The 22,755-nt window shown below is 31.0% G+C and overlaps 1 protein-coding gene across 3 annotated transcripts in view; it reads left to right on the top strand.

Moving 5' to 3' along the window:
• LOC106459408 (EF-hand calcium-binding domain-containing protein 14-like) overlaps positions 1-21,650 on the top strand; it is a 71,335-nt gene extending 49,685 nt beyond the window's left edge. For all 3 annotated transcript variants that reach the window (XM_022385905.1, XM_022385906.1, XM_013919026.2), the window contains exons 5-13: positions 2,000-2,122; positions 5,053-5,154; positions 6,366-6,509; positions 7,768-7,923; positions 8,834-8,968; positions 9,565-9,684; positions 11,223-11,346; positions 17,035-17,097; positions 18,337-21,650. In XM_022385905.1, coding sequence (XP_022241613.1) covers positions 2,000-2,122; positions 5,053-5,154; positions 6,366-6,509; positions 7,768-7,923; positions 8,834-8,968; positions 9,565-9,684; positions 11,223-11,346; positions 17,035-17,097; positions 18,337-18,416 — 1,047 coding nt within the window. In that variant the 3' untranslated portion in view covers positions 18,417-21,650. The remainder of the gene's footprint in view (positions 1-1,999; positions 2,123-5,052; positions 5,155-6,365; positions 6,510-7,767; positions 7,924-8,833; positions 8,969-9,564; positions 9,685-11,222; positions 11,347-17,034; positions 17,098-18,336) is intronic.
• The last annotated feature ends 1,105 nt before the right edge of the window (positions 21,651-22,755 follow it).

The following is a 22,755-nucleotide window of genomic DNA, read 5'->3' as shown; positions in this document are numbered from 1 at the left end:
AAGTAAGGACTTGTGTCGCTAAAGTTTCGTCGGAACGAAGTTACGGGAAGTTAATTAACAAACGAAGACGTAACACACTGATTTCCACATAAAATGATTCACTTATACATATATATATATATATATATATGTGTGTGTGTGTGTGTGTGTGTGTTTTGGTATAACACTTTAAGCATGACTCATTTAAAACACTGAGGTAATAATATTCTAGCAATTGACCAGCTTATTATTATTATTTATCTATTAAAAATTAATTTCTTATTTCCGTAGATTAGACCTAGTACTTCAAGTTGAACAGACAGGTATGTACAGGGTGTCCGAAAAGTTTGGAACGGAAAGCACTTCAGTGCATTTTACAGAATGTGTTCCACATGCTGTTCTTGTAATTAAAAAAAAATTTGGATTAACAGCAGGATTAATTTGACCTTCTTATGCTGAGCACCGAAATCAGTCACGTATCTGAAATTAAGAAAAGCTGGAAACTGCTTGGTTCTAGACTTTCTGTACACCCTGTACATAACATACTTTCAGTTGAAGAAGTTTGACAAAAGTTTTCAGTTTAAAAAATTGGTGGTTGAAACTTGCTAAAATCTGTACATTCTAGATTTGAGATCTTTAATGGACTGCAACTTCCTGTTGAATGAACAGGCTTTATACAGTTGCAATCCATTAAAATTTTCAAACCTACTTTTATCTACTTGGGCTAAAATTTTACTGAAACATGTACCTTCTAGTTCATCATTTACTGTTAACTAAAAAAAAAACTCTTAATGGAAGCATTTCTAAGATGCAAATAATGTTTTCTTTTAACTTTTATTTGTTTCTGAATTTACAAAATGTAAGTATTTGTTTATTTTTGACTGAAAAAAATCACTAATTTTATTACTGCTTTCGAGGTGAACTTACAAGTCATCTATAAATACCTATCAACAGAATGTTGGCACATTCTGTGATTCTTGGAATTCAAATTTAGTGTTCTCTCACAGTGTTAATTCTGACAAGTCTGTCATGTATGGGCACCATCAAATAATACAATTAAGTAATGTCATAAGCAGTTCAAAGAAACAGGATCTGTTTATCCTAAGAGGAGCACTGGATGATCCAGTGTAAGTGAAGATACTGTCACCACCCAGTAATTGAGGTCTTTAAATGTAGCTCAGGAAATTTCTAAGAAAGACTCCTCTTGAACTTGACAAACCAAGGGCTATATTTTCCAAGATTTTAAAAACAAACCTGAATTTTCATGCCAACAGAACAGCAGTAATAATGATTTAGACTCATGATATGCTTCCCAACTGGATGGATCATAACATTAGTCAGTAAAAAAACTAGAAAGATGGAACCTTAAAATTAAGAGAATAACACTTGTCAATGTTTCAGGCTTAAGCCCTTCTACCAATGTTGGTAAAGTGTACAACCTATTGAATGGCGTAGGTCTCAAATGTTTTTTATTTTCACATTAAAGGTTATGGTCACTTAATTTCATTCATCTATCTTTCTAGTCATTTATTTACTATCATATTTTATCATGTTTAAATAACTCGTGCCTGTACATTTCTCAGTTTTCTTATGTCTAGGAAACACCATTCTGTCAGATGTGGTGATATGAGAACCCCCAAACTACTCCAAAGTATGTGAGAAATTTGTCATAAACAGATCTACTGCCCTTATATGTATGTGTAACACATAAGTGTCTTGGCTGTCTCTTTCTGGGGTGATTAAAGTTGGAACTAGATCTATGGTCCAGCCCAGTGGTTCTCAAACGTTTTTGTCTGTGGACTACTTTGATGAGACAAAAGACCATGTGGACCACATAACAGTCATACCCCACCTATTCTGTTCTCTGGTATGGCCTTGCATGTCAGTGACTTGCATTTTGGACCAACCTACAGACCACTATGGACCACAGTTTAATTACCACTGGCCCATCCATCCTATAATTTAGAATGTAGCTAGAATTGGTAGTAGAGCTACAGTGTTTTTTTTTTTATACTAACAGAATGTAGCTAGTTTTGGAAGCAAAATTACTGCCATGGAGGCAACAATAAAGGACATGAAGTATCAACAGGCCTCTCTACAGACATCTCAGGAAGGCTTAAAACAAAGCCTTACTAATTTTCAGGTAGGTGTTTTTTTTCTTCACCTAGAGAAAGCTGGAATTACAGAAAACAGTAAAGTACTGATTCAACATGAACTTGTTTTTATACCATTCATTACCATTAGAGTCCACATATTCCATCGTATTGAGTACTTTTATGTTTTTGCCTATCATTACACATAATGTAAGGAGCTGAAAACAAAGAATGAAATTACTAATTTGCTATATCACGTACGTAGAGAAGCCCAGCAATAATTAGTGGGATTAATCGCAATATTTGATGGTATTTTTATTCACATTTTTAATGCGACTCGTATATGTATAACTAACAAAGTCATGGACTCATGGGCAATTTGGTGCTTAGATAGTTTAGAAAAAATGTGGTAACTCTATAGGTTTAAACTGCTCCCCATAGATGTTTTAAGAAAATAATTACTTTTTGACTCTTGATTTTTCTCATGCTAAAATATGAACAGCATTGGTGAAGATCTCTCATTACCAGTTGGTAATGAACCTTAAAATGTGATCTCTAGCTAACTCAGAATTCAAAAATGTTACCCAAAAGTATTTAATAAGCCACATATTAATGTTTGTTAATAATAGTTAGTAGGTGTTTAGGATCAATTGTTTTTGTTACCACATTTTGTAGCTTAGATCAGCTTAGTTTAGGTTTAATCTGCTGCAGGAATAAGTAGGTGAAAGTGTGAAATTGGTTTTGTTTTAAATGTTTATTATTAATTAGCAAGACAAGCAAGATCAAAAGCCAATAACAGAGTTAGAAAGCAAGTAGAATTTAAACGAAATATGTAGAGAAATTGAATTTTTTGGCACTAATTTCAGGTCAATCGGGACAACAGAAAAAAAACTGACGGACAATTATAGGAGAGAGCACTATTGTGTAGGAAAACATTTTTGCATATACAAATAAGATTATTATAAAAAGTCATTTTTGTATGTCTTACTGCTCCAACTGTAAGAGAATTTCATGATTCTGTTTGAATATTTTGAATTTTTACATGGAGTATTTACGTCTACAAAAAGAGGAATCTACTTAAGAAAAACAAGTAAAAAACACTGGAATTTCCTCATCTTTTGCCACAGTTCTGGGGGTTTGAACTAATTTTTAACAGGAAAACATTTTCATCCAGTTTTTCATGACATATCAAAATATTCAAACAATACTAGTTGAGGAGGGGTTAAAATATGGGGGTCAAATGTCAATAACCTATAATGAGGCTAAACAGTACAGTACTGTGATTATAACAGATGAAATTTGAATACTTTAAGTTTTTTCATGTATATGCCTTTTTTATTATTGTTATACATTCTATAATTGTTGAATTAATTTCCTCTGGAGTATCTTTTGTGGTCTTATTAAAGCTTACTCTGAATGACCACTTGGTTATTGCATTTCTTTATATATTTATCTATTTTTTCATTTTTATGTTAATTAATTAAATACTTTTTTTTTCAAAGGTAATAATAATTTTTTCAAATCTTTGCTAAATAAGGGCAATAGGTTGATTTATTTTACATCATTTATAATCATAAAAAACAAAACTTAAACAAGAAACAAATAATAAGACCGAGACAAACAAGTATTCCAAGTTCACCTTTTATATCATACTAGGTGACAGTACCCGTTAAGGAAACAGAAATTGTATGAAGTACAATGTTAGATAATGTCCCCTTCCTTCTTTCTTTTATTATTAAACCACTAATGAACTCATTAGATGTCAATTGCTTCCTGCTTTGTGGAAAGTAATAATTGACTCATTTAACTGATTAAGTACTTGTTTCTAAGTTCAAAGCCAAAAGTCTGTGAAAAAGTGGAAATAGTACTCTATTTTAGGATCGTGTTTTTTCACCCACCCCCCTCTCAGATAAAAATCCTAAAACAAAAACTATTGGATATTTTCCAGTTGCTTTACTAAAAAATAGAGTAATCGAGTCAGCTAACTTGGTGATAGATGCTAACACACACATACATAATGGATCGTGTTTATATTAAGATTGACAGTTCTGTATTATATTTGTTCCTCATTATGCTCATAGGTTTCTTTACCACTGACTCTTGTGTTTTTTAAACTCCATATGAATGACTTTATGAAATTGTTTTTCTGTTAAAGGAAATTCTAACATTTTTTAAGCTTATTTTTTTTCAGTAATGAATACCTTATTTAGAAATAATGCTGTAAAAAGCCAAAATATTCAAATCATAATCTACATGAAATTATCTTATACAAAAAATTGCTTTTTTATATTAATCATATTTGTATATCAAAATTATTTATATATAAACAGCACCCTCTTCAGAAATGTGAAAATCTTCCATTTGGTTTTCTTTTGACTCCAATAACCTCAATTAGTTTTATGTATTTCGATGAGATGGTGCTTGAATACTAACCCTGATAATGAATTTTCATCAGTGATCTTTACTAATGAAAATACTGGGTCGTCATCATTGCTAAACAAAAAGAGAGATTATTACTTGAAATTGGTTGAAGCCAAAAGGTCAACAGACTAATAAATTATTGACTTCCCTGGACTGTGAATTTGAGGATTCATGGTTTGAAAACTACTGGTTCAAAATCTTTTTTTCTGCATTTGGGATGAATGATGCCCTATATGAGAGTTTAAAATCACAGTTTATCATGGCTAATAGTCATTCACATAATCATTTGTACTCTCAAGTTAAATTTCATCTCAGTTGATGATTATCAATGTTGATAAATAACTATGAACTTTTATTTTTGTCCAAATTTTTTATTTTTCATGGATAACATTGTTGAAAATATAAAAAAATTGAAAGGGAAAAAATTCCCAGTGTCGTTAAGTTCATGCAATTCTTAAAATCAATATGTAAAAGATGTTATAGTTATGGTAGCATAAAGCTTGGTTGATGACAAAGCTAATGTAGAAACATATACTAAGTTTTTCATCTAATCCTTTAGGTACAAATTCAAGCCTTGTCAAATGTGACTGAAAAACTATCAAGTTCACCTGGTGAAGACCAAACTGCTAAACTTAGAAAGGAACAACGTATATTTCATGATGTAAGGTTATTCTAATAATGTCTTAAATATTTTTTGCACTTCAGAGAATTAATATATTCTAATGTAACACATTATGAAGGAGAATTTAAAATGTATCTTACTCAGATTAATTATTTTAAGGAAAATGCAATTATTTTATCTCAGTCATAAAGGAAATGACATAACATTCCCCTCTTATCATATTGGATGGATGGAAGTGGAGAGAGTTGTGATAGCTTAGTGCTACTAAAACTTTGTTTTCAAATATAAAAGAAAAAAAAAATTCTATAACAATCTTATAGAAAAACCAAATTTAATAGTAAGGAAATTTTGTTTTTCTGTAGTGAAGAGTAGAGAAGTTAAGTTGCATCTGAATCAATATTTCATGAAAGTGTGTGTGTGTGTGTATATGTGTGCATCTACTTATAACTGGTAAACTGCTGGACCAATTGTCACTAAACCTTGTAGGCACCATTGGGATTTCCTGGGGAGTGACATAAGAAAGTTGGCATTTAGATCTGTCACTCCCATGTCAATCCTGGTGGGCTGTTTTGAGTTCCATGTGCAGGTACATTAACTAGTTACAAATAAATCTTAAGTTTTAGAACCAATGGAAAGAAAATCCTATAATAATTGTGAGAAATACTCAAAATACACTTCGTGATTAGCCATCAGTAATTGCTAATGAGAGCCTACCATGTGTTTTTTTTTTTTTTTTACAGCTGATAATAGATAGGAATTGAAATTGAAGTACAGATTTGACACACTATCTTAAAAGATTTTTACAGAAACATTATGAAAAAAATATTTCTGAGTTAGACTTAAGTTTTGTTAATTTCCAAAAAAATTAGTCATGTGTTTCTTATTTTATAGAAAACTGAAATGGTGTGCATTAAAAATTGTAGGAACATAACCATAAACCCCAAGAAATGTCCTAGGATTCATGTTCATGTCCAAAATTTGATTAGTGCTATGTAAAGAGTAAGAAAAGGTTTTGTTGTTTTGTTAAACTTACAACAGTAAATTCTTTACATTAGAAACAGCTCTGGCATAAAATGTTTTAAACTTTAACAGAAATGGTTTAAAATACTTTTGTGTTATTGTTGTTTCAAAATTGAATTCAAAAATATGTTGAATCAAATGGTTTAAATAATATTATTCACTTTTTTTTATTGTCTATTGGATAAAAATGGCAAAAGTAGTCCAGTTAATCATTATTTTATCTTCTCTAGGAGTTATTAAGGGTTGCCGAAGCTGTTGACAACATCAACATTTCAACTTTGCCTGTTATCTCAAAGGTTAATGAAATATTACCTCTTCTGGAGAAAATTAATGGCAGTGCAAGCTGGAGTGTAGAAGATCTGAACAGTTTCTATGTAAATATTTTAAACTGATCTTAAGAAAGAGCTTTTCATTTAAAGCTTTTAAACTTTTATGTAAATCCTGATTTGATTTCAAGCATGTGAATTCAATTAATGTAAAGACCAATCTTATTCTAAGGCTTAACTATAACGAATGATACACACCTCTAAAATAAGTTAAATTTCATAACAGTAGAGCTCGTTAGTGACATTAATTACCATTGCAAAAACTTCTTGGAGTAGTTTTCTAGACATGTAACTATTTTGTTGTAAGATGTAGTTTTCTAGACATGTCACTATTTTGTTGTAAGATGTAGTTTTCTAGACATGTCACTATTTTGTTGTAAGATGTAGTTTTCTAGACAGAGGTCACTATTTTGTTGTAAGATGTAGTTTTCTAGACGTGTCACTATTTTGTTGTAAGATGTAGTTTTCTAGACAGAGGTCACTATTTTGTTGTAAGATGTAGTTTTCTAGACGTGTCACTATTTTGTTGTAAGATGTAGTTTTCTAGACATGTCACTATTTTGTTGTAAGATGTAGTTTTTTAGACGTGTCACTATTTTGTTGTAAGATGTAGTTTTTAGATGTGTCACTATTTTGTTGTAAGATGTAGTTTTTAGACGTGTCACTATTTTGTTGTAAGATGTAGTTTTTAGACGTGTCACTATTTTGTTGTAAGATGTAGTTTTTCTAGAGTTTTCTACATTAAAAAAAATTATTTGAATTCCAACTTAAACATTTTGTCATTTAAAAAAAAAGAAAATTCTAAGAAATTGGTGTCCACTTTGTATTATATGAACTGGAATAATCAGGTATTACCACTCGTCTTCAAGCAAAAATCTGTAGATATTCATCAACATAGTTTACAATAAAAACTTACAGTTAGTAATGTAATGTAATGATTTATTGAGTAGCAACATAAAGGGTACTTATGTTGCATTGTAATGTTATTGGTAAATCTAAATTTGTGTACTTTTTATTTTTAATCTTGAGTGTAGTTAATATGAGATTTTGATTATTTTACTATAAGAATCAGAAAGTATTTTGAATAGACAGTTTTGCTAAAGGGGACTATGTGTTTATATCAGTCTCTATAGAAGAGTCTACTGTGCTTTTTTAATGTGTGAAAAACATCATTAAGTTGCAGCTTTTCTATGTGTTAACTCTTGAAAACTATATACAACTTTATGACAATAGTTGTTTCACTTTAAGTACCATTATTCATAATGTTTATTAAGTAATTACTTAGAATGTTAACTATCATTTCTAGTCTGAAATAATGAAGATCAAAGACTATATGTACCACAACATCACTGGACAAATACTAGCTCTTAAGTCAGGAGAGAAGGATCTGGAACTTGCTAAAACTGAACTGAAAACTCCAAACCTAAATACAGTGGTTATACAACATATGATTGAAAGTTCTGTAAGTTTAGAAATAAATATAGTCTAAACTTATTGGAAATATTATGTTACTTTAACATGCAAGGAAGCTTTATTGGAAATATCATGGTACTTTAGCATGCAAAGAAACTTTCAGAGTGCTTGATAATCTGAATAAAGTTAATGGTGATATTTAAATTAAAAAAATCATTCTATCTTGCTTAAGCCTATTTAACTCTTTTTCTAGGCCCAATTCTACTGAAAAACTAGGATTATATAAATGAGAATGTATTATAGATAAGGTTTAATTTTTTCTAAACATCTATGAAAACAAGTTATGAAAAAAATAGCTCTGTTCATTTCTGAAGTATGCCAAGAGTATGGCAAAGAAAAATAATTTGGTCAAACTAAAAAAACAACAACAATACCATTAAAAGTGGAAACCAGGCATGCATAGATGGTGTGTATGTCTCTTTGCCTGGGTGGGCTATTCTGTCATATGTAGTTGATTACTGGGAAAAATCAGTATGTGGATCCTAAATAAATAAACTCTTCTGAATGATGCATACATCCTCTGTTGCTCACCTTGACTCTCTCTTCACATATACTGCATGATATTTTGAGTTGGTGAGAATAATGCCCTGTAAGGACACTGAAATGCCAGTCATTAACAGGTTTTTAAATTGTTTGTTCATAAGTCATTTCACTTATGAGTTACAGTTAGAGCAATCAGAGTTTGAATGAAATGAAATAAATTTTCTAATTTGGCTTATTTTATGTAATTCAAATTGTGTGCGTGTCTTTTTATTTAACACAATTACTAATACTGTTGCAGAGTGTTTTTTAAATCACTGTTACTATGTATGACTAAATAATAATGAAGCTTATCTTGGCACTTTGATTAATTTAATTCAAATTCTCTAAGTTACTCTTAGGTTATTGATTTCATGTAGATTAACCTGGCTATCAAAGATATGCTCAATAACACGCTGACTATTGGAACTATGAGCAACACCAATATTACGTTGACAGAAATTCTGAAACAAACACAAGATGTCGTTCACACCTATTTAGAACTGATACAACAGGTAAAAATTTGTTCTTTCTGGAAAAATATATCCCTGTAACTGTTTTTTTTTTGTTGTTGTTTGTTGATGTTATGAGTTCACTTTATAACACTTTAGTGTTTCTATGTAAAATTCTTCTAAGATGTCAAGGTATTACTTTCTCTAATTAATTTATGTTGGTATTTTGTGATAACATTTTTAGAGGGCTTTTACGTAATGATAACCTTTAAACTTACGGTAGTGTTACAAGTGGATTTTTCTAAGAAATTTTAAGTTTAACCCATTTTTTTATTTCTCTGTACTTGAAATATACAACAAAAATAGATGTATGTATTCAGCAATTTTAAAATTTTTGTTTTGCATTTGATAGTCCACTTTTAAGTGTGACATGACTCTTAAGAAAGTAATACAGTAATAAAGCTTTCATGTAAGCTAGTTAATATCAGTTATTCAAGCTTGTTCCTTTTCAGGTTAGGTGGTTAAAATAATATTAGTTACAAAAATATATATCTAAAATTAATACTGTAGAATGATATGTAAAATAAAAAGATGTTGAATTAATAGTTTTCAGGTTAATTATAATTGTTTTATTAATTGCTGTTTATTGCTTTATACAGTTGAAAGACCCAGTGGACAACCATCTGTTGAACCAGTACAGCAATGCTACTAATGTTGTAGGTCAGCTACTTAATTTAACAGTTAGCAGCTTATTAAAGGATCATGAAGGTGAATTACAGGTATTAAGATGCATTTTTAAAATAGAAAAAACAAACTGTTATCTAGAAAATAAGTGTAGGCTTAACTGCTGTGTAACTCTGACATTATTGACTTATTTTTATACTGTTTGTCCCCTGGTGGACAGCAGTAAGTTTACAGACATACAGTGTTAAAAATTCAGAGTTTGATTTCCCATGGTGAACACAGCAGATAACAGACATACAATGCTAAAACTTCTGGGTTTGATTGCCCATGGTGAACACAGCAGATAGCCCAATGTAGCTTTGTCCTAAAACAAACAATTTATACTGTTCACTATTGTCCTCATATTGTATCATCTTGAGTAGTCTTCTGATTTTGACTAATACAGTTTGAAAAAACTGACAAGACACTGAGTGAACTCATGAAGTTTCTAATTAAAATACAAAGGAACCCAGCAGTAATTAGTGAAATTAATTGCACATTTGATGATAGTTTTTTTTAATGCTATATGACTTCTTTATTATGTAACCAACAAATTTATGGAACTAAAGATAATCTGGAGGCAGTCAGATGAACAGTTTGACTGTGATTAGGGTGGGGATGTTATTCTGTTGACTGTGTGCTTCATCCACTTGTCAGATGGATAATTTGTTGTACTAAATGTGAAGTATTGTGATAGAAATGTTATTGTGTGGGCTGCATCCTGCACATTGGTTATAAGACCCACATGTGAAGCATTTGCACATTTAAACACCCACGCATATCACAGGGTCTTAAATTATCACACTCGGGCCCCTGTGGTGGATTGGTCAGCAGAAATGTATTGTCCCAATGAAGTAGTTCTTCCTGCTTCAAAGCGTGCATGATGCATGTCTTATTTCAAAGTAATTATTGTCTCTCTCTCTCATGGCCCACTCAGATCCTAGGTTAAATTTTATAGAAGATCTCTGGGCCCACCAGAAGTTTAGACCACTCGTCATCAACTAAAATAAGAAAAATGGTTAAAAACCTGTATTTTAGAATAGTAGCCATTATTCAGGCCAGAGGTGGTATTACACACCACATTAACAAGGTGGTCACCAGGACTATTTCTGGGTGCATTCATGAGAACATTATAAAATGTCATAAATAGTAATGTTTAAGTTGAAGAAATAATAAAAATACTTTATGGACATTGGTATGGTGGTGGTAAAGACAAAGAATTAAAAACAAGTATGTTTAATAGTTTTGTCATACAGTAAGACTTTCTGAGTTTTTTCAATGTGTATTTAATTGCTCTGTAGTCAATTTCTTCTAAAAAAAATGTAAATAAATTAGAAATGTTTAGTTAACATATGTTCAAGTTACTCTTACTTAATTTTATAAAAGTTTACTTTCTACATTTCTGGATATTATTTATTTCTTGGAACATAACTTAAAAAGCTTTATGTCCTGGACATTACGACAATGAACTTTTGTAATATACGATGTATTTGGATAGAAGGTATTGCTGCAAACTGAACTGTTAGTTCATCAGTCATTTAACTGTTTATAACTTAAAATGTAATTTGTTTGTTTATTTTTGTTTTTTATGTAGACACTGCAGAACAATGTCAGCCATTTGTTGACCCAATATTCCCAGTTAAAAACTGCTCAGGCAGCTACAGAGGAAAAGATAAATACAGTTATAGCCAAATTACAGCTTGTAGAAGTCTTGACACGTAAGTTCGTATATGCAGTGTTGCACTGTTTGTTTTGTGGTCATTTGTGAAATGTTAATCTGATATTTTTATTCTTTAGGGCTAATATGCTTGAACCGTGAAAATTTACTTACTATTAATTAAAGATATTCTTTCAATCAATGTAAGATCTAGTTTATTTATTTTTTAACTATAATGGTGTTCTGTGACTTTGTTCTTTTACTTGCAGTAGTACACTCAACTGAAGCTAGTCTAGGAATTTGTACACCGTTACATTCTTGTGTTATTGAATGAATATCTAAGATAAAATAGCACTAATGAGCACTTTGTACAGCCACAAACATCAGGTTTAACTCAAGTCTTGAAACTAGTAAAGGTTTGACCCTACTGTGCAAAAACATATATGGTGCAAGCCCTTCTGGAAAGATTTAGGTCGGTAACCTAAACAAATTTGAAAACATATAGTAGTTACCCTTTTATAGTTTACAATCCAAACAGTTAATTTCTGTGATAAAGATTATGTTAGGTTACAGGTACTCCCTCCCCCACATTTCTCTTATTTTGTCTATTAAGGGTTTTGTATCAGAGGGGCATAGTTGCTGTTGGAAAAAGAAAATTTAGAAGTAATTCATGATAAAATCCTAATTCACTCTGCTGATGTGTATCTACAATGAAAAAAAAAAAAAGAATTTTGAAATTAAAAAAAAACATGAAGGTTATTTTACAGAGTGCATACACATCCTTGAAAGTCCTTGAAATTGAGAATGGAATATCTAGGGCTTGAAAGAACTTGAAAAGGGGCATTTCTATGTAAAAGTACTTGAAAATATTATAATAGCAGAATATATCGATATATCTAACTTTAATGCATTTTGCAGAGTTCAGAGCAATAAATAGTCTTTATTTTCTTTTTAATCTACATTCATATGTTGAAGAAATAAATAGGAATTTTATAAAAATTTTAATGGAATCTGATTGATTTTGACATAGATTTTATATTCTATAAAGTGCTTGAAAAACACTGGGAGTGCTTAGAAAGTGTTTGAAATTGATCTGAGCAATTCAGTATGGACGATAATTTTAGCTTTGTCCAAGACTGGTGAAATTTTAGTCCTCTTATTTTGAAAGAATATCAACATGTTGGAAAGAGTGCTGAAACGCACTGGTAGGATGATTGGTGGCTTAAGTCATTTAATTTGTTAGGAATGGAATGGCTTAGAGTTTGGACTTGTTTTCACTGGAGTACTGAAAACTGAGTGGGACTTGATCCTGGAGATAACAGCCATTCTTTGAGTTGCATGTTTTTGTGTGGTTGAATGAAAAGGTTGGAGACACAACCTGAATAGGAGGGGGGTAATGGGCTTAAACTTTATATATCTAGATGCATACTTGTTCTTGAATAAAAAATGTTTTTGTGTTATATACTTGTGTAATGGTTTTTCCAGATTGTGTGGTTACTCCATTGGTTTGAATGACTTAGAAATTTTGTTGGATATGAAAACTACATATATATAACTTGGATTAAAAACTACAACAGAAGAATAAGATTTTTAGTAAATTTTTTGGATGATGAATGATTTCAGTTCATGGGCTATATAACCATCTTTTACTTTCCTTTTCCTTCTGTTGTTCAACAATTACAAGTTTCATTAACATTAAAGTAAAGAATCATGTACACACTGAGGACTCCAGCTCAAGTGAACATTTCATCGACCATTTAACACTAATTGGTCATGTACATGCTGAGGACTCCAGCTCAAGTGTACATTTCATCGACCATTTAACACTAATTGGTCATGTACACACTGAGGACTCCAGCTCAAGTGAACATTTCATTGACCATTTAATATTAACTAATATAGACACTGGTTTCAACTTTAAAAGGACAGAGATATAAAAGTAGGCTATTTCTAGTTAGTAATCTTGAACACATTACTCGACCCAATACATCCAATGTGTTTCATATTCTGCAAAATATCTAAGTTTAAAGTAATTTTTTTTTATTTTACCCTACCCTTTCATCATTAATTCTTGTTTATTTTAATCAATTAAAATTTTTTCTCTGTTAGATCCTATTTGCAAACAAGAAATTAAAATAATTTGCAATTGGCTAATGCACAGAGATTTTTCCAAGTCCTCAAATTTCAGTAGGCACTTATTATTAATCTGTAATACACTTTTGTTGTGAAAGTTTAATTCAAATGATATATAATAATTTAACCCTCTGGTTACAGGTAGGTAAAAGTGTGCTTGTAATGACCATTTTACAGAGTTTCATTGAAAATTTAATGAAACTACTTGATTATCAATGTATGTCAATAAACTTAGCATCAAAACATAGTTGATTGATATTATGTTTTAATGTATTAATTTCAAAAGGAAATATTTACGATTTTCGACCTTCACTCTTCTGTATTATGTAACACTCAGCTCTGAATTCCATGACTTAGATAATCTTTTCACTGCTATTCTGCTTTTTAGTAGAAATTAAAAAACTTATATTAGAGCTATTACTAATATATCTAGCTTTGTAGTTTCCAATCATCTTGTTTTATACACATGTAAATCAGAAAGTCTAACCTGCATGCCATGTCCTCTTATTATGTACTGTATTTCAAAAATATCGGTAATTGTTTCTGATGTTTATTATTACATTAGTTACAACCAATAGAAAGAGAATCGGGATATCATTTGAATTAGCCTTGATAAGTGAGTAGACATTCTCTTACACATTAGAAATGCTGCTATTGGAAGGACAACAGCCAGTTGACACTTGCTAGTGGGCAACTGCCAGTCAAAAGATCTGAGTAATCCAAATTCTGCATACAATAAAAATAAAATGATTTTGGCTTTTTTTTTTTTATAGAAAAAAATGTTATTTTAATCATTTTCCAAGGTAAAATTTGTCCAAGCATTAAAGTTTGTAAACCTCGGGTTATACTACAATTAAACAATTGTTCTAATACACCAAGGTAAGTTGACCTTTCAATTATGATTTAACATATAACACAAGTGTTATTACAGTAATATCATTAGCTATTAGCATTTTAATCTCTACTTAAGATACTGACTTTTCAATTTTAATTTTACAGGTTATATGTAGTTAGTGTCATTTTAGAACACTGGCTATTAGCAATTTGATTAATAAATAATTACTTAATGGAAATGAAAATTGTAAATGGCCTTTTGTTATAAAATCTAGACAATCCTCCTTTAAACTACATCTATTAAGTTTTTTTTAGGGGGGGGGGGATATGGATTACTCGGATGTTTTAACTGGCAGTTGCTCGCCGGCAATTGTCCACCAGCAGTTGCCCTAGACTTGCTGCTACTGTTTCTACATTCAGTAAAGGTCCATCTCAACCTCTTAACTGGTAAGCCTAGAAAATTTCCCTTGGCTTTCTTGGAGCCCCTGAAAATTTTCTTTTTTGGTGTATAACTGAATTACACAGCCTGGGAATAGATGATAACACATTAGTAACATTGGTACTTTCCTATATAAATTCTTATCTTTTCATCTGTCTAGCTCATCAAATTCAGTGATTGAAAGATATGTTTGTCACAGGGAATTGTGGAGTATTTTATTTCATTGGTAGTTCCAGTGAATCTAATGACATAATATGAATTTAGTGGTGCTAGGAGCGAGTTCTCTGTATCAACTGATGCATCTGCTGAGCCAGAACCAAATCAGAGATTTCGGCAAACTAGGCATACACACCCACCCCCCCTCCTCCCTTACACAACAACTTCACAATTGTAGTAGAACTGTCCTTCTAAATAGAGATGTTTCTCTCCTAAGATAATAAACATTAATGGGACACTTGGTGTTTAGTTACTACAATCATGTAATCCAGCAATGGTCCAATGTTAGAAAATGTTTTTTTTTGACCAATGAGCTCATAAAATAAGGTGTTTGGCTAAATGTGTTAGTAATTGAACTACCTTGTCAGTATGGTAATTCATCAAGTTGTTACCAAAAGGAAGAACTTATGATAGATGAATTTTGTCTGCTTGTTTTTGTTTTTAACTTAGCTAACCCTTTTGTGTTACTTATCATATGTAAGGCAGATTTAAATAATATAATTGTATTGGTTTATTTTTGCAACAACAGCTTTTGTTTGTGTTATTTATAATATGCAAGGCAGATTTAAATAATAAATTTATATTGTCTTATTTTGCAACAACAGCTTTTGTTTTTAGGACATTAATTCTATTTGAAATATAAGTAAGATTTCATAGATAGAGGTGTTTTATTCCCATTATCTAGGTGAGAGGGCAAATGTATTTTAAAATGATTGGGTAAATTAAAGGAGGAGAGAAAAAAGTAAAAATTATTTACAACAGTAAAAATGTAAAAGCTTTGCAGAATGGTATAAATGTACTCACTAAAGCCAAGTAAATTAAATTAAGTGCAAACACAGTACTTATAATCATGTATACAAAATTAAACATATTCCAATATTATGAACTTACAAAACTACTTTGCACAAAATCAAAATAACATTCTGAAACTAGAAGTAAACCATTCAAATGGTAGACTTAAAAATAGTAATAATTAGTGATACTTAATTGAATTTAAATACCAATAATCTATACTAAAGTAACAAAAACACAGACTGTAAAACTATACCTTTCCACATTTAGAAAGGCAAAATATTTCCATATTGATAAAAGAAAATTTGATGTGTTTTATTTAAAAATAAAATACAAAGAAGGTTCAGATAAAATTAAATGCTCATACTCGCTGCAAACATGGAACTCAACCTAAAGTGCTCAAAAGTAATGGATGTTCATTATACCAGATTAGTGAGGTGGAGAGTTGTGTTCTCGGGTTTGAAACACTCGTAGCTAAATTAGTAATACCTTTGGTTTCAGAGTGCTACTGTGAGTCATGAATCCTAGGTTCAAGTCCCAGTTAGAGAAAGTCACTTTTCCATTATTTCTGATCACTACAGCCTTTTATATTGTTAATGTAGTGAAAGCAACACCTCATCATGCGGCTGACTATAAAAAATATTGGACGAATAAGCTCTGAATTGAAGATAAAAATTACTGTCAAAATCAAGTTCCCATCACTTACGTTGAACAAGCTCAACCAAAGTACGAGTAACGAGTAGTTCTGCTACTTTCACGTTTATTGGGAGCGTACCTCTGAACTTTTGGAATATTGTTTTCATCTTATTGTCATTAACATACAGTAGTGTTAAAAAAGCATTCTAAGACTAAATTAATACATGTTAAGTTTTTTTATGTAACTTGCATGTTATTAATAACTCGTACCTAAAACAAAATCATTGACCTAAAATCAGTTTGGTGAATAAATACTGTAGACAGTTGTGTTTAAAAGGCTGATGGTATTCACATGGAGCCAGAAATAATTATAGGGTTAAAACTCCAGACCTGATTTGTTTGTTTGTTAGTCATAGTTGTGAATGAGCACAATACAGTTCATACCGGTATTAGGAACCGATGCTAGTATTGAAGTGGCTTATATTTCTTCAGCATTTTGAGCTGAAGTGATTATTTCTATCAAGTCTTTTTTTTATTCTTAATATTAAGTACAGTTCTCTTATATTGCTTTGTTTGGTAGGTTGTTCATAGTTATTGTAACACATTTCTTGAAAGTTATGCTATTTTTTCAAGCATTAAAATAAATAATATAAATATTGTGCAATATTTAAACAAATATTTTTCTATTGTTTTTTGTAGGAGACTTTCAGAATTCATCAGAAGTTACAAATGCCAGTTCTAAAACATATTCAGGTTCTCTAGGTAATTAATTTCTTGATGTTAAATAATCCATTGCCTGTTACTTTAATTTTGGATTTATTAAATCATTGGCCTTGCGAGTTACATGTACCATAGAAATTTAAATAAGGAGTTTCCCTCTAACTACTTGAATATTTTTTTGTCAGATAATACACATTGCTTTTCTTTACCTAATATATGGAAATTTTATCCAAACAGTAGTTAGTTTCAGTGATTTGAAATGGTTGTTATTTGTGATGATTTGAAACTATAGTTAGGTGTCAGTGTTCTAAAACTGTAGTTATTTTCAATGATCTACAACTAATTATTGTTGATGATTTGAAAGTGTAGTTAGTATCAGTGACCTGAAATACTAGTTACTGTTGATGATCTGAAACTATACTATATTGTTAGTGATCAGAAAATTTAGTTACTGTTGATGATCTGAAAGTATAGCGTTAGTGATCAAAAAATGTGGTTACTGTTGATGATCTGAAACTATAGTTTAGTGTTAGTCATCTGAAACTGCTCCATTTTAATGAAGTCACTTTGCTCATAAATCACTACTGGTTCTAATTAAGTTTAGATGTACCATAATTAAGTCTGATGTGTATAGGTATATCATAATTAAATCTGTGATGTGTCTAGGTGTACTGTAGTTATGTCTGTAATGTGTTTAAGTGTACTGTAGTTAAGTCTGATGTGTTTAGGTGTACCGTAGTTATGTCTGTGATGTGTTAGGTGTACCATAATTGTCTGTGATGTGTTTAGGTGTACCATAATTAAGTCTGTGATGTGTTTAGGTGTACCATAATTAAGTCTGTGATGTGTTTAGGTGTACCATAATTAAGTCTGTGATGTGTTTAGGTGTACCGTAATTAAGTCTGTGATGTGTTTAGGTGTACCATTTAGTTATCTAACCATTTTTGGAATTTGAAGGTTTAAAATTGTAGATATGTACACAGTATTTTATTATTCATGGTAATATTAAGCAAATATATTTTTCTGTGATATTTATTTAAAATAGTAAGGACATTGTCCTTGTAACAAAGGTCAACTGACTTACAAGTATAGAATTGCGATTGTTGAAGAAATAATAAATTTCGAAAAATATGTTTTACTTTGTACTAGTTTTTATTTTTAACAAAGGACTTAAATATGCTCAATAAACACTGTTGTATATTATTATCATGCTATTCTCCAGCAGATAATGTTGAGGTCTGAATGTTGAAGAAACTTCACTTCGATATTTTTTCTTTCAAGGTAAAGGTTCAAGTGAAAAGAACAAGAATGCGAAGACAGGAATATTCAAAAGGAACCGATTCCAACCACCCACGCCATAAATTGTTTAAGTTTCTCCTCCCTCAGAACTTTTTTTTGATACCGTAACTAACATAAAATGTTTCTATCAAATAAAAACAATTAAAGACTAGTGAGGAACTTACTGAACTAAATGATTAAGTTAAAAATACGACAACAGCAACTCTTATAATAGGCTAGTTCTGATTTTAACAATTACAACATTTCGACCCATAGTATCGGGTCATCATCAGGTAAGATGGTTCCGTACTATGGGTCAAAATGTTGTAATTATTTTAATCAGAACTTACCTACTTTAAAAGTTGCTGTCATTGTATTTTTGAAAAACAGTTAAAGTTTTAACAAACTTAAATGATGTAAGTATCGAGAATTGTATTGTTCCCTCCTGAAATATGTATAGTTTTAGCCCATATCGAATAGCCGAAGGTTTGACGTTTAGAATAGTTATATTGTGCTCAACTTCTGTGAATAGAGTGGAGAAAGAACCTAGTTGTATTACACTGTTTGTCTATTGTATGTGATGTATACAGTGGATAAGTTTGTTTGAATATAAGTTATCAACTTTGTTATATTTAATGCTTAGCTTTCTTATGGTTTAAGGGTGACTTTAGTGAGAAAGAGATGTAATAACCTTCTGCATGCCAGAGGGTCTTCTATCACTAATTTTGTTTTACTTAAAAACATGGTGTTCAACCTTACTAGGATATAAACAAGTTACAATTCTAGCATATTGCTATCAACTATAAGTTTCAGTGATCTAAATCAACATTAAAAATTCCCGAATTACTTTACATAAAACGATTTTGTAGTCTGTTTGTTTTGATAAAAAACGTGAGTTCTATTTTTTTTTATCTCTGCCATAATTTTCAGTTATCACAGTATTGTAATTTCTCTGTTTATAATATCAGTTGTATATTTAGCGTTGTAAACCTTAAGTATTTGATTTTAGAATGAACACCAATTTCTCTGTTTAGTATATTGTTCTTATGTAGTTTTTTTTTACATTTCGTATTTATTAATTCTGTGGTTTAGTTCCTTTTATTATCTTTGATTGGTTTTAATATCCCAACTATGGCACTAGATTTATCTATTCATTAAAAACAATTATCCAGTTTATCTTAGATTTAGGACTCTATTATTTCTTTCTGTGTAATTTAGTACTTAGAATAGGACATCATGAATTAATAATCTAGAATGATACATTTTATAAATGTTGTTGTAAATGCCATAAAATTGATTCACTGAAATTATCATATTCACTAGCTTTTTAAGTGTATGATAAGCTGTAACTAATTTTATGCCAATATTAACATAACTACATTTGTGTCATTGAGAGTTTTAAACATTTTAATAAAAAAAAAGGGGTGGGGAGTAGAATTATTAGCATCTATGTTTTGTGTGCATAACACACTCAGCAGTAGTGGCAGTTTTGAGATCCTCTGATGAGATGTGGTAAGTTTTTCTTATCTTGGTTATCTTACCTGAACAAAGTTAGGCTGATAAGGTATTAATATTTCTTTCCTTAGTGATCTAGGCATAAGATTTGAATGGAAACTGTGCTTATCTTAAACATTTTTAGGTAGGGTATTTAAGTGAGAAGTGTAGATTAATCAATGAGACTGTTTCATTCATGAATTTTAGGCATGAGAATTGAATGAGAAGGATAGATTAATTAAGGAGATATTGTGATGGACTTGAGGCATGAGGTAAGTGAGAAGGATAGAGTAATCAAGGAGATATTGTAATATCCTTGATGGACTTGAGGCATTAAATGAGTGAGAAGCATAGGTTAATCAAGGAGGTATTGTGATATCCTTGATGGACTTGAGGCATTAAATGAGTGAGAAGGATAGAGTAATCAAGGAGATATTGTGATATCCTTGATGGACTTGAGGCATTAAATGAGTGAGAAGGATAGGTTAATCAAGGAGATATTGTGATATCCTTGATGGACTTGATGCATGAAATGAGTGAGAAGAGTATATTAATCAAAGAGTCAGTGATTTTCTTGTGGTATTTAAGGCACGTGACTTTGGTGAGAAGGGTAAAGTAATCAAAGAGAGACAGTTGTTTCCTTGATGGACCTTAGGCCTGTGGCTGGAGTAAGATGAGAGGTTTAAACATTTTGATAAAAAAAAAAAGGAGTGTGTAAATAGGAGCATTGAAAAACTTCCTAAATTGTTCTTTCCCTCTAGTATGTTTGTTTTGATTAAGGAAAAATTGTGCATTTTAAAAATTTTTAGTTCTCAGACAGAAGGAATTAGCTTACAGATTTATATATAAACTTTCTGTGGAAGTGCAGACAAATTCGATAGTCTTCGTTAGAAAGCATGCGGTGTGGTTATAAGATAATGTTAGTTTGGATCAACTCACAGTGGAATGAAGAAAGTGTGTTTGAATGCTAGTTAATAGACTAACTTGATATTTAACCTGTTTAGTAAATGGTTAATTCTTAAAAAGGGCGTGTCAGTACAGATCAACTTAAAAAAATAGTTTTGATGCAGAATTAAAATACTTAATATTGGGCTTTATTTACCTAATGAATTGACATATTAATTCTTTTATTGAAAAAACTTACCTTGATTAAGAAGACATTTTTACATTTTAAGTCAACTTGATAATGTTCTGCATGAGGAGGATTGGTAAATAGAATGCCATGCTCAAGTTTATTGACTTTTAATGATTTGATAATCAATGCTTTTTTTGCAATAAATTGATTTTATTGTCCATAAAAGAGAGTGTTACAATTCAACGTCAGCTAGTCGTGAGCGACATTTTTCCTGGATACGAAGGATCTGTGGAAGTGGTCAATTTTTGTTGTTGTTGTTGTGTGTAATGATCTTGTTTCTGCTTAGAGAAAGCAAACAAGATCAGTGATTAAAAAAACATTCCTGTACGATTATAAGCTTTGTTGGAAAATTAATTCTGTGCATGGTGATGACATCTTCGACTTCACTAGGAATTGGTACAGTTAAAATAATAGAAGTGTTTCTGTTCAGGTGTTGTTCCTGGCATATTTTCGTAACATTCCTATTCATAAGTCAATTTTACTGCTTCTAAAATATTATTAGGAGAACGATTTCATTTCTTAAGAATTTAAAGGCCTTTATTGAAAATGAGTTTAATTAATTTCATTTGTTTTTTCGAGCTATATTGAAGGCATGTATATATATATTTACGGTTTCCATTAAAATGAGACGCAACTAAATCCATCCTCGTGGAGTTTTGGACAAACTTTTCGCATATTTAAGCTGTTTAACAGTATAAACTATTATTATAAATTTATATTCTGAAAGTTGATGTGTTCTATATAGCAGGCACTGCTGTAAGAAGCCCGTCCAGATTACTTTCCCGCTGTTTTAACGTGTATAACTTAATTTGAACTTCGTCGTTACTTTGCGCATGAGCACTTGAGCTTCATATTGTAACTGCCACTGACGACTGTAAATCTTTTGTATAGGAATGGGTTTCTTACTGTGGTCGCCATTTTGGAAACGTTCCTATGACACTGATATAATTAAGATATTTATTCTAAACATACTCAACTGCTTTAGTGCTTGGATTACTAAATAAAATGTTTGCATTCCGTCACTATGTATTTTCAAGCACTTCAGATTACTGTAAATATGTGAACAATTTTCCTGGTATAATTGATACGAGGTACCCTTTTAGCTGGAACAATTACCCTGATGAATGTTTTATTATATACACCCAATTTATGATTAATATTTTATCTTTTTATTATGAAAATTATCTTGTAAGCAGTCATTTAAATAAATATTTCGTAAAGTGTCTATTTCGTGCTTTTTTGTTCTTGAACTTGACGATAAAAAAAGAATACGTCACTCAAAGCAAAAATATATTCCGCCATCTCAATTTAGAAATAGGTGCAACTTTTTCATTTTGTATAGATAAAACGCTATTGATACCTGCATGACATCATGGACGTCCGCGGGGATGGGGGGAGCATTTGCCCCTCTGGAAAATGAGAAACATAATTCTTTATTCATTTAGCATATGTATGTGATTTTTTTTATTCACTTCACAATTTCACACTACTTTGCCCCACCCCGAAAAAATTTCCGCGGACGCCCATGCGTGACATGGCTCGAATCTTTAGAGATCTGGCACAGACTGGTGGTCAGAACGCTGGACTCGCGATCTGCGGGTCGCGGAGTCAAGACCCATCAATTATGCTCGCACTTTAAGCCCTATGGATGCTATAAAGTGACGGTTAATTCTACTATTGAATAGTGATTTAGGTCTAGGTGTCGCGGAAGTGAATTTGGTAAGAGTTCCATATGGCACCCCCACCCAAAAATTGTAGAATTGCCTGAATAAAAAAGATTCTGAAAAGGGTTT

Source organism: Limulus polyphemus, unplaced genomic scaffold (genome assembly GCF_000517525.1).
Source record: "Limulus polyphemus unplaced genomic scaffold, Limulus_polyphemus-2.1.2 Scaffold604, whole genome shotgun sequence".
Lineage (NCBI taxonomy): Eukaryota > Metazoa > Arthropoda > Merostomata > Xiphosura > Limulidae > Limulus > Limulus polyphemus.
Note: the sequence above shows the minus strand (reverse complement) of the source record. Positions and strands in the feature narration are given on the sequence as shown.